The sequence below is a fragment of the Pinus tabuliformis genome, chromosome 7 (genome assembly GCF_031772625.1).
Source record: "Pinus tabuliformis cultivar Carrire ecotype Pingquan chromosome 7, CPIR1, whole genome shotgun sequence".
NCBI lineage: Eukaryota > Viridiplantae > Streptophyta > Pinopsida > Pinales > Pinaceae > Pinus > Pinus tabuliformis.
The window spans coordinates 317,684,015-317,696,184 of record NC_142293.1 but is presented as its reverse complement, the minus strand read 5'-3'; the positions used below and the strand labels follow the sequence as shown (position 1 = coordinate 317,696,184).

Genomic DNA, 12,170 nt, shown 5'->3' with positions numbered 1-12,170 from the left:
ATCCATTAGCCCTCGACCCGAAATCTTTGGCACCCAACATGGTCGCATGGCACCACATGACCACAAAATTTGAAACTAGGGACTTAAGGGCAAAGTTAAACGTCCTACAATTTTGCCCGCTAAGTGGGAACGTAGGTTAGGGTTGTGCGTCGTTTCTGCATTTGGGGCGAATTGTAGGATCACTACTAAAAAAATTGGAGAAATGAAGAAACATTCATCGCTTACTCAATTTTTGGCCAAAGGAGGTGTAGAAAGAACCAAAATGGGGGGTTTTGAAAATGTTGGATACATTTGATCCGAAATTAAACAAGAATGAAACAACTTATAGATATAATAATAAACACAGAGATGCGGCATAAAAACACTTCATTTCATTACTAGAAAAACATTGAACTATGCTTACAAATAGAGTGGAAATAAGATAGTGTGGGCGATAGTAGTTTATCTATGAGAAGAGGAGTGGGGGATACATGCCTCTGAGTTGAGTTACAATGAGGCTCAAGGGCCTTTTTATTATTGAAAAATAAGATAAGGCCCTAAACAATCAACACCTAACCCAAGGAGATGTAACACCAAGAGTTTATAGGCATCGTTGGGATTAGTTGGGTAGCCAAGATCTCAGGGTCGTAACTTGGTCATATTATCTCCATTTGATGCATATGATACCTCATTGGAAATATATCTCTAAGGAATACAACTTCTGACACAATTTATTTCAAACTCACAGAAGTATTTTTTCCAAAAAATGTCGTTTAGGGCCTCAAAACGACTTCGGAAGTTTAGGACCCAAAAAACTGCCATAGTAAATTGTGCTACAATGGATGAAAATGACTGGTGGTTCTAGGTGGAATAGGCGGGTGGCCACCAATATCCACCTGGATCATTACTCCCCCCTTAGGAAGAAATTGCCCCCATTTTGTGTAGAGCCTCCATGAGGTGAGGAAATTTCTATCAAACCTGATCCCTAGTGAACCACTTTTTGGTGAAGAAGTTGGCGTGCTTTGAGAAATTGATATAGTTGTATCCTCTATTACCGAGTGTTCTTGATTCATGTGTCCATGATCTAATTGATTGTGGCCTGTTTGATGCAGTCTGAGTTGATCTTTGTTGGTGTGAGTTATTTTGAAATGTCAGATGTGTACAACAATGGTGGAAAGTATGGTCGAAGGCAATGTACATTGAACACTAGGTCCAGACCAAGGAACGGTCGGATGCTGATCTCGAAGGCATTATCACCGACGGCCTTGGTGATGGTGTATGGCTGATATCAGAGTGGGCGAAGCTTGCAGTGGGTTCTAGCAAGGTGTTCCTTCTGCAAATGAAGCCAAAATTTTTCGCCCACTTGGAACTTGTGTGACACTCGATGTTGATCATGGCGTTGACTGTACTTAGCATTGGCTTTGTCCAGTATATCATGAACCTATTGGTAGATGTGTTCAATGCACTCAACGATGTTTTTAGCCATTTTAGCTTCAGAATGCATGTGAGCTGGATCTACCTGAGTGGCTACAAATGATATGGCCACATCAATGGGGCACAATGGCTGAAATCCTAGCCCTACCTAAAAGGCGTTGTGGTCTATTGAGTTGTGGAGAGATAAGTTGTAGCTGTGTTGGACATATGGGAGACTTTCATCCCATATGCGTGGATGCTTTGAGTTGTACATGTGTAGAATGTGTACGATCATCCTATTGACAACCTCTGTTTGGCCATCAGTTTTGGGATGTGTTGACAATGTTGGATCCACCAACATGTCAGGAGATCTCCCCCGTAAGAAGTCCCAACTAGACCTTAGACCGTTTACTGTAGGAGTCCCAAGAGTAGGTTGTGCAGTATCGCCTTGAACACGGGCATGCAAAGGCAAGTAAGATGTCCTTGTTGGTAACAAGGGTGTGACATATGAAAAAGTCAAGCAAGGTGCATGAATGGTTCTAACACATGGAGGGTGAGGTAAGTGTGCCCCTTGGAAACATGTGAAAGCACGGATTTAAGAAGGGAACACACGAGCAAAGATGCATCACAACATGGAAGGCAAGTAATCTAGCAATCCAAAGTGACGGTTAAGCCAAATACATTTCAGTAAGATTCATACATACATATACAGAAAATAGCTACACATGCATGCGTAAGAAAACATATACATATATCATTTAGAGTAAACAAGAGAGATGAAACACAGTACGTCATATGCATGAAATGTGCTGGCACTATTATGTTAAGAACTAAAGTTCCAGTCATACAATACAACCATGATCAACCACTACTTCTGACATCGGAAAGTTATAGTCACTGCCGCCTACTCCTCCAAAGAGATATACTAGCTCTGCACAGTGGAGAACCCTAGGCTCATTACAATACTCTCCAAACTTTCACTAAGATACTCCTATCGGAAGCTTGGTTGACCAAAAGCCTATACAATGAGTTATGAGGGACTATTTATAGCAAAGGTTGGGGTGACCGTTGACATTCCCCTTTGTGACTGTTTGCCTACTCTCATGACTCTTCAACTACTCGATGACTATTGCATTCAAATATCGACACTTGAACTTTCAATTGACAAGATGTTACATACAATCTGCACATGTACCCATGTGAGACAAAATGGCTTGAGAAAGCCATGCAAGGCATCACTAACTCTCGGACCATTGTGGTGAGACCAACTCTTTGACATCATTGTGATGGTTGATGGTGGCGAACTGATGCAAAGCTTGGTCGTCCATGATGGTGTTTGTGTGCTCTGTTGTCCCTTAAGAAACCAATTTCCTCGTTGTGTAGAAATTGTGCTTAAGGCATTAATGTTTATTGATTATGTCACTTAGTGGTCACTTAATTGTATGTTATACTATGAAATGAAAGACTTGAAATACCTGGTTTTTAAATTTCAATACTTAGGTGACATGAAAGTCTCAGAATGCCATTTGATTGATGAATATAAATGTTCAGTGAAGAATGCTTTGAGAAGTTAGAGACAATATGTTGCTTTTCACAGAAACTATTATCTGTAACTTAGAGGAAATGTAGAAGTAGGAACTTTAAATATAGGAGCACTCTTTTAAGGGATTTTAACTTCATTCACATAAGTAAACAAAGAACTGCAACTTCATTTCCATATTTAAAGAAAAGAAGACACATGATGACACATAGTAGAGAATTTAAAAAAGCATACCCAACAATATGTGGAAAACTCTTGATTCTTTCAGTAATCATCAATTTATATAAAAAATACAATAGTATCTTGTCGAAGTCCTTCAAAATTCGACCCATTTTCTATAATTTTGCCTCTTTTTATACATCATGGAACAATTTGTAACCACCAAAATTGTCAAACTGTTTAACTATCTTCCTAACTGTCTAAGGTAAAGGGTCATTACAAAATATTACATGGAGGGTAAAAGACACCTCATTCTTTTTAAGAAAACAAGAAAATAAGAAGTGATAGAAATTAGAGTATGATTGGTGACTACTACTCACTGTTCAGATCTATGGCTTGAGTATGTGGTCCTGCTAATGCATTTTTGTTCTGCTTTATCATCCATTCCTTGCACTTTCTCCATAGTGGTAGATTTGACTTTGGTGCTTCCTCTAACTTGTCGAGCGCTATTCTACAAGTTGTAATCCTACCATAAGTAGGTTTGTCAGAAAATAGAGTCTTCACCATATAGAGAAGTTTGAAATCTTTGTTCAGGAAATTCACAATGGTGGCTCCTTTTAATATTGTTTTCCTTTCATGAGTGTTATCAACTTTTGTTTTTGCCTCAACCAGCAAAGTCTCATATGTTTTCAATGGCAACAAGTTTCCTTGAATATCCCAGCAAGAAGGAAGTCTGGCCCTAACCCTTTTGTCAAACAAGATGTTAAAATTTGAAATTGCTTCCTTTATCTCCTTTATCTTTTCCTCAACAGTAATCCTCTAGATGTTTCTGAAAATCATTTTATTGAAATCAATTGCACATGTTATTATGTCTGGCATGTCATGCTCCTTCAACTCTATAGTAGACTTAGAGTTAATGAAGTCTATCATCCTCTTTGCAAACTTTGATCTATCTATATATTTTTGCTTATTTTTATTGACCACCTCCTCCATATCCCGAATTATTGTTTTTCTTCAGATATAATCACCAAAAACTCCCAAATACCATTGATAACCTCAATAATTTCATCCCATAGGATTTCTCTGGCTTGAATTTCAAGAGATCTTCCTTGTATTTGTTGGCAATATCTTTCTCCCTTATCACTTCTTCTTCACTTAAATTCAGTAGTTTGTAAGTTGTTTCCAACTCTCTTTGAGCTTTCTTCACATCATGCTCAGCCATTTTAAGCTTTGTTCCCAATTGTAGAACCTGTGCTACTGGATCATTTGTGTTGGGTGGCATTACTACAGTACAAATACGAGTGTCTACATGCCTTTGTAGCTTGTCCAAAGTTTCTTTAAGTAAAGAAACTTCTTCACTCTTCTGCAACACATCTTGTAGGAGCTTTTCTTTTTCATTTTCCACATCAGCTATCCCTACAGCTAAGGGATGCTCACCTGTAGGTAGATTCAACTTATTTTTCAAGGCTCCAATCTATGATTTAGCAGATTACAACAACTTTTGAACAACAGGTTGGTCATTAGGATTGACCCCTATTTTAATGATAATCTTTTTTAGCTTGTCAACTTCAACATTCAAAGCTCTAGTGTTAGCTTTCTCCAACTTCAGCTGCTGAATCACTTTATTTAGCATTTTCTCTGCCCTGGAAGCTACTGCATTTGTCTTATATATATCATTTACAATTAACTGCCGAGTTTTCATATGAAAATTGACCTTGTCAAGCATTGTAATCTTGTGATGTCAATAGCTAAATTCATAGTCTTGAAATTGCTAGAAGATCCCATTGATATTTCTGGAGGATGAGAAAAAGCAATTTTGTGTTGACTCTTCTCCAAATCCATGGTAGATAGCAATCTTGTTTGTTTAGGAGTTACCTAAGACTCAACCCAAGCTTCCATATTTAACTTCATCTTCTGATTTCTCTCAACTATTTGAGAAAACATACTTTGAATTAAAGGAACCTGATCATTAATAGGTTCTCTGGAGGATGGGGAAGCAGGGGCATGTTCTATCTCTCCTAACTGAATAATCAAACTTGGTTGAGCCAAAGACATTGCATCTTGAATCTTTATCTTTTTTGCTACTTCAGATTCTTCCTCATCTAGATCAATAACTTCCTCTATGAACCTCTTTACCCCCTTTTCTGTAATGCTAGGGGTTTCAATCTTTGTCCCCTGAGTGTTTTGCAAGCCTCCATTTGCCAATTTTTCTGTCTCAGGTCTACCTTCATGTATAAAGGTTGAATAACCATTCTCCAATCTTCTCTTTGAAATAATTTGGTGAGGGTCATAAGCCCACACAACCTCCTGTAAAAGACACATATCATTCAACAATCTTTCAACTTCCTGGGTAGCCTGTCTGGTGTTTACAATGAAGGGTCCTACTGCTTTAGGCAACTTGAAGAAGAAGCCTTTCTTCATAGGAAAAAAATGAACTTGATCAACATTCAAGCTCTGCCTTATAAATTGAAGGGTAGATAGCCTCATTGGCACAAAATTAGGTAACCTATAAGGCTTGACAGAGGCTCCATAAAGCCAAATCTCTGCATTCTCTTAAAAGATGAACCAATCCCCACATCTCACATCCTTACTCAATTGAAGACACCCTTGAGCTTTAGGAAAGAAAGTTGGGGGTAGGCTTCCATTCAGAATTTTATAAGCCACTGGGAGAAATAAGGAAATAAACTCAAATAAACCACCATCTCCTATATCACCCCTTATTAGGTCTATCCAAAATACCACTGATTGCTTCTTTTTATTGATATCAACAACATTTAACCCCAAAACAAATAAATGTTCAACATTCTGGTACAAAAATTAATAAGTAATGACTAAAGGAAATTTGAAAGAATGAGTGAGAGGCAAAGTCATAAATTGAGTATTGATAACATCTACCTAGAATGTTGGGATGTCCAGTACTATCTCAAGCTTTATCATTAAGGAGAAAAATCCCAGCACAACTTTATCTATCTACTTGGAGTCTTCTTTCCCTAAAATATTTGCAATTACATGCAACGCAGGTCTTATGTCAACTGCAAAAATTTCTAAAGAGAAAAGATTTCCATCTAAGAATAATTGACTAGATTTAGGAGCTAAGAAAGAAGTGACATGAGAAATCTCCTCAGGAGACATACTATCATAATAAGAAATCAGTGATTCTTCAGTAAATGTGGTGTAAGCTCCTGACACAGGGTAATTCAAAGCTTGGTGTATTAACTGTGAAGTTACTTGGAAAACATTTTCCCCAGACTAATTCATTATAAAAAATTTCTTGGGGTACACTGTTGGGCTAGAGATTGAATAAATTTAGGAAATAAATGAGTTTTGGGAACAAAATGGGCTAGAACACTTGACCTAACTATTGCCATGAATATAGGAGACCTTTTATGGTTCAGAATGACCTCTTGATATAACGAAAAATGTTTAATTGTACGAAGGGTATTAGAAATATCTCGTTCTACATCCATTAAGGGTGTATGAATAACTGATGAGGAACCTACTTTTTGAGCCATGGTGACTATAGGTGACAGATACTGATGACAGTTACTAGCACGATTGTTGACTTGGATTCGCTAAACTGGCTGTAGGACTAATTAATATTAAAACAATACTAAACCAACGGGGTTTTGTTGATCTCTTATATATCCTGTTCTTCCTTGAGTTTTTGCTTCAACACATGCAACTCCTTCTATTTCTCTCTCTACCTTCATGTGATCTTTGTGTCGCGCCATCACCTCATAGCGTGAATCTCCAAAGCTTCTTTGTCACGATTGGATTTTCTTTGAACTCACAGCCTTGCTCCGCCTCTGTGTTGTCAATAACCTTCCTCTTACATTTGTTGCGTGTGGATGTGCTACCTTCTGCTACTGCAGATGGTGCTTCTTGCTATGACGTTGTTTCCATTTCATCTGATATACTTGTCCATGAACAACTTGATGTCTTCATAGATATGCAAGTTCGTAGACACTTGATCGACTACATACCTAAGTGTGATTTGAGTGGTGTCTTCACCTCTACTCTCCCAGAATCCATTGTACCTGTGCTACTGAGAGGTAGAAGAACACCTGTGATACCTGGAGACATAGCAACACTCATGACAAGAAATATATCAGTCGAAAACCAAAACAAACTAGAGGGTTTACATGCAACATACATGTGTGATTGTCTATGAAGATTGCAAAATTTTCACCGAGAGGCTGGGAGACTGATTGCCAAAACTACATGAGGCATAGTTTAGGCTATCAAGAGGCTGATTGACTGCTGGAACTACGCAATGCACAGTCTAGCCTAGCCTGCTGAGGAATGAAACTCCGCAATGCGCAATTTCAGCCAGCAGTGACATGCAACCAACAAACTGCATTGTGCAGTTTTTGGGGCCAATAGGACAATGCCTCCAAGAAATGTGAAATGCAAGACTAGAGGTTAGTGCTACGCCAAACTTGCGCAATTTTTGGAGGGAAGGCAAAGCATTTTCTTTCGGAAATGCACATTGCTAGCCGAGTAAGGCACGGTCTAGGCTAAGGCAGCCTAGACTGGTCGACATGTGACTGAAAACATGAGAATTCTGAATGCATGATGAGATGAGTGCAAACAGGAGTGAATAATCATACACGTAAACATCAAGTGCAGGATTCAGAAAATGAGAAAGCATGCATGTATGTGAAGCAAGTCATTGCAACAAGGATCGTCCGTGAAAAAATAGTGTCATGCATGCGACAACAATGAGATGCGAGCGAAAACTGAAATGATGCTTCTACAAGCTAACATACATCAAAATGACAGCAAGTGCTCAATAAAACCAAGAAGACATCACTCACACAAAGCAAAACACAAAAAACAATAGAAATGCCGTGCAAGACATGAAAAGCGGGCTTACCCTGAAACAGTTGAGCTAAATGAGCCAACAACTCCTAGATGCAATGTGGGATGTAAGAGATACAAGGTCGATGTGAGGAATGAGCTTTTGTAGTGTTCAGTTGATGATTTTTGATAAAATTGAGGTTATCACTCGCATGCCACAAATTTAGGAAAAGCAACACTTGGCGGGAGGTTTCTAAAATGAGCATGTCATGTAACCTCCAACTACCAAACATATACCCCTAAATCAAGCGATGCCTTTGCATGTTGCCTTGGGAAAATATGTCCATGCATGCAAATCAGTTTTTCTTGGTCCCAGAGGGAACCGCTTAACGTGAATTCACATGCATCGGTCTACGAGCCTAGGATGAAACTTTGTGTAGTTTCTAGGCTAAGTAGAGATGGCAGTTCGAGAAGGATTACGCAATTTCTGGGAGGAACAGGTCAATGTCTCCCAGGATTGTGCAATTTCTGGGCTGATCAACTATTCTAGGTCAGATCTCACAATTTTCTCAAGGAAGCTTGTCTGACTGCATTGCGCAATTTTTGAGCCCAGCAGGCTGCCTGGCTGGATTTCCACAATTTCAACTAGCTATGAGGTTGGCTGTCCGAGAGGGATTGCACAATTTCTGGGAGCAGTAGGTGACTGCTACCCAAAATTGTACAGTTTTTGGGCTACGTAGCTATCCTGGGATGAATTGCGCAATTTTTGAGAGGAAGACCGACAAGAAGAATTGTGCAATTATGGAGCCTAGTCGAGTGTCGAGCTGGGTTTTTTTAATTTCTAGTGGGAAGGTTAGTTCCCCTCCAGAATTGTGCAATTCCAAAAGTGAGCTGCTCAACTAGCAACTACCACTAAGTCTGAAATCAGTTTGTGAAGGAGGTGGAACAAACTTGCATGCATAGGTTGACAAGACTCTATGAAACAACTGAAGTTGATGTGATTGACAGTGCAAGAGATGCTGTTGAGGATGGTTGGTAGGGAGGCTCCAAAATGATGCTAAGGAAAAATTTTGGAGGGAGGTTGTAGCCACTACAACACTTGGAAACACACAGGTAGAACTCCAACTCTCTTTATGGACCTTATTCATGAAAAGCAAGTCTAACCCCTCCAGAAGTATTGTTCAATTCTCTATTCATTGGTTTCCACACTTGATTGATTGTAAGATGTAAGATCTTCCAAGCCCTTGGTCGGTCGACACACATTCCAAGCCAAACCAAAATAGCTGTTTTGATTGGGGATAAGGTGTATATTGGTGTACAAGCCTTATGGTCGTTAGAGTTTTATTTTCATCTCTGGTGTTGCCATGGTGTTGTGCAACACTGCGTGAAAATTATGAGTGTATGCATTCCCTTAACCATGACATGCAAAAAAATGTGAGAAAGGTAGACAACTTACGTTGTGCAAGTGTGTTTGCTGTGTAAGATTCCTCCAATGCATGAGCGATGGGATCGTGTATTTCAAGTGAAGGAATTGAAATCTGAGTGTTAGAATGATATGCAATGCATACAGATGAGTGATGAGGAGACTTTCATGTTTGAAAAATTTCCTGATCAGAAGTGAAATCAACTTCAGGATGACAAGGGCCTGACATAACTATCAGCTCCGACTGAAGTGCCTCGACAGTCTACGGGGTTTCGACTTCGTTGATAGATGGATCATCATAGATCAATGGCTTATATAGATTAACAACGTGAATCAACATTGTGATCAGATGATGAGGTAAAGAGATCACAACAACGAAGATCAGAAAACTCAGGATGTTGGTAGAAATCCTCATGCTTTGATGAATCACATAGAGGGGTAGATGAGAAGCAAGAATGTTCATCATCTTCATTTCTAGAAAAGATAGATGAAAAATAAAGTGGATGTTCAAAGAATGATTGGTCCTCCCTGTTGTTAGATGATGGACTGACATCCGATGTGTCCTGCGAATGATCAAGAATGGGCACGTTTGTGGATGGAGATGCACATGAAAAATCCAGGATGGCAAGATCACCAAGGAGTTCAGGAAAAAATGGAGGAGGTACGGATAGACATGGATGTTCCTTTGTTGTTAGTGGATGTTTAAGCAACTAGTCATACTTTTCATGAATGACAACCCATGTTTGGTGTGCAACACCAACTCCGTCGATAGCATGATCCTCATTCACAATAAGTGTCGAGTCCGGAATGGAAAAACACAAGAGAATGTCATCAGGAAGATCATCCCAGTTTGAAGATGGAGGTTGAGGTAAAAAATACATGTAATGATGTATCGGACTCACAACCAAGTCTGTACGAATACCGGAAGGAGTGATGTTGGGAGGACTTGACGGTTCAACAGATGTGTCTCGATGTTGTCTATAAAAAGTACCTTGCTTTAGAAAACTGCAACTTTATTTAAATGGTGGAGAGTATTTTTATCTAAATTACATTAAATTAAATTAAATTGATAAACATGAGTCAATCTCGACGGCACCCATCGGCATACCACTACTCAACCCGAGTCCCAATCCTCTCAACATCGGTTTACCTATCATGCGTTGCACGTTGTTTGGGTCGTTCATCTGAGATTTTAGCGGAATGTCTAAACATAAATTTCGGATGGAGAGATTTATTTAAATAGAGAATTTGTATATTATTTTAAAATTTTATTTAAAAAATTGTTACTTGTATCTATCATATTCGAAAATATTTTAAAATTGAGATTTTCTAAAGTAAATAATTTTATTCCCAATTTAAGGATCTCAGACTATATAAATAACAGATCTTCCACTAGCACAAGCAGAGCTACCCCCATTCAACCTAAAACAAATTTCAAGAATCTTGTGGTTGTGATTTAAGTTTTGTGGTTCAATTTGGCGTAAGACTATATAAGTCTAGAAAACTAGATTAGGTGCAATTTCTTCATTACATAAATGGCTGCATCATATCATCAAGCTCTAGCGGCTTTTGCTGAAAGCTATGATGGGATTTTCGGTGAATTAATATACATACCCTTGGGAAGCACAGATGACACACTAGCGGCTTTCGCTGAGAGCCATGGCATGGGCTTCGATGAATTAAGCACAATTGGGGCAGGAAGTGTCGGTTTCAATGAATTAAGCTCAGCCACGGGAAGCAGGGAAAACAACGACACATGAAGTGAAGAAGGGTCAACCGTGGGTAGTGTGGGCTTCGATGAATTAAGCTCAGCCGCCGAAAGCAGGGAAAACAGTGACACACAAAGTGAAGAAGGGTCAATAGATCAAAAAGCCCTCATACGGAAACCCAAAGGTCGGCCCCCGGATCTAAAAATAAACTGAAGCCGCGGCCATTGCAGAATTTCATAATTTTTGTTATGCCTAACTCTGTGCAACCCTTCACAATTGAGATCCCCAGTGGGTGCGAAGTGTTGGAGAGAGTGATGAATCTCGCCTGTGGAAATTATGGGTTCTGCATTCTCAAGGCCACAGGGATTGTCAGAGACCTCACACTTGTGATCCCTGACCTAATCCACTACCCACGTTGTTTCAGGCTCGTGTCACTCTCGGGCACCATCCTGCCGCCGCCTGTAATTCCCAACAGCGTCGCCATCACGTTTGCCAACGAACCAGGGAAAGCCATGGGTGGGAACGTCCTTTGGCCACTGTTTGGCTGCAGCCCGGTCGTCATCCATGCAGTTCTTTCTCCCACGAGGACCATCGACATGAGTACCATCGAACAAACCCTTTCAGTGTCATTTTTTTCTGAAATTTAAAGTAAATCATTTTAGGTATTATTTTAAGGGTGGATTTATTAAGTAATTAAATCAATTGGAGAGGAGGTAGATTATTGCGGATCCATTTTATTGAGAATGGAAGTACCCAACTATAGATTTATTTTCAATTTTCAATTTATTAAGTTTTTGAAGGGCTCAAATCTGTTTGGTATCATGTATAATGAATTTTTTTTATTTTGTAATATAATTATAAATTATGTTTAAACGTGTTTTTGAAAATTAATATATAATTTTTTTACTGTATTTAGTATTATGTGTTTGATATTAAATTGTTTCAATTTTGAATTTATTAAGTTTTCGGAGGGCTCAAATCTGTTTGGTATCGTGGATTATGCAATTTTTTATTTTGTAATATAATTATAAATTATGTTTAAACGTGTTTTTGAAAATTAATATATAATTTTTTTACTCTATTTAGTATGATGTGTTTGATATTAAATTATTTCAATTTTGAATTTATTAAGATTTCGGAGGACTCA

General features: G+C 38.8%; 1 protein-coding gene across 1 annotated transcript; it reads left to right on the top strand.

Annotated features, from left to right (window-relative positions):
• Nucleotides 1-11,271: 11,271 nt before the first annotated feature.
• On the top strand, nt 11,272-11,670 carry LOC149247204 (AT-hook motif nuclear-localized protein 21-like). The gene has a single exon (XM_089443581.1). It carries the CDS (start codon nt 11,272-11,274, stop codon nt 11,668-11,670), a length of 399 nt encoding a protein of 132 aa, XP_089299707.1.
• Nucleotides 11,671-12,170: the final 500 nt, after the last annotated feature.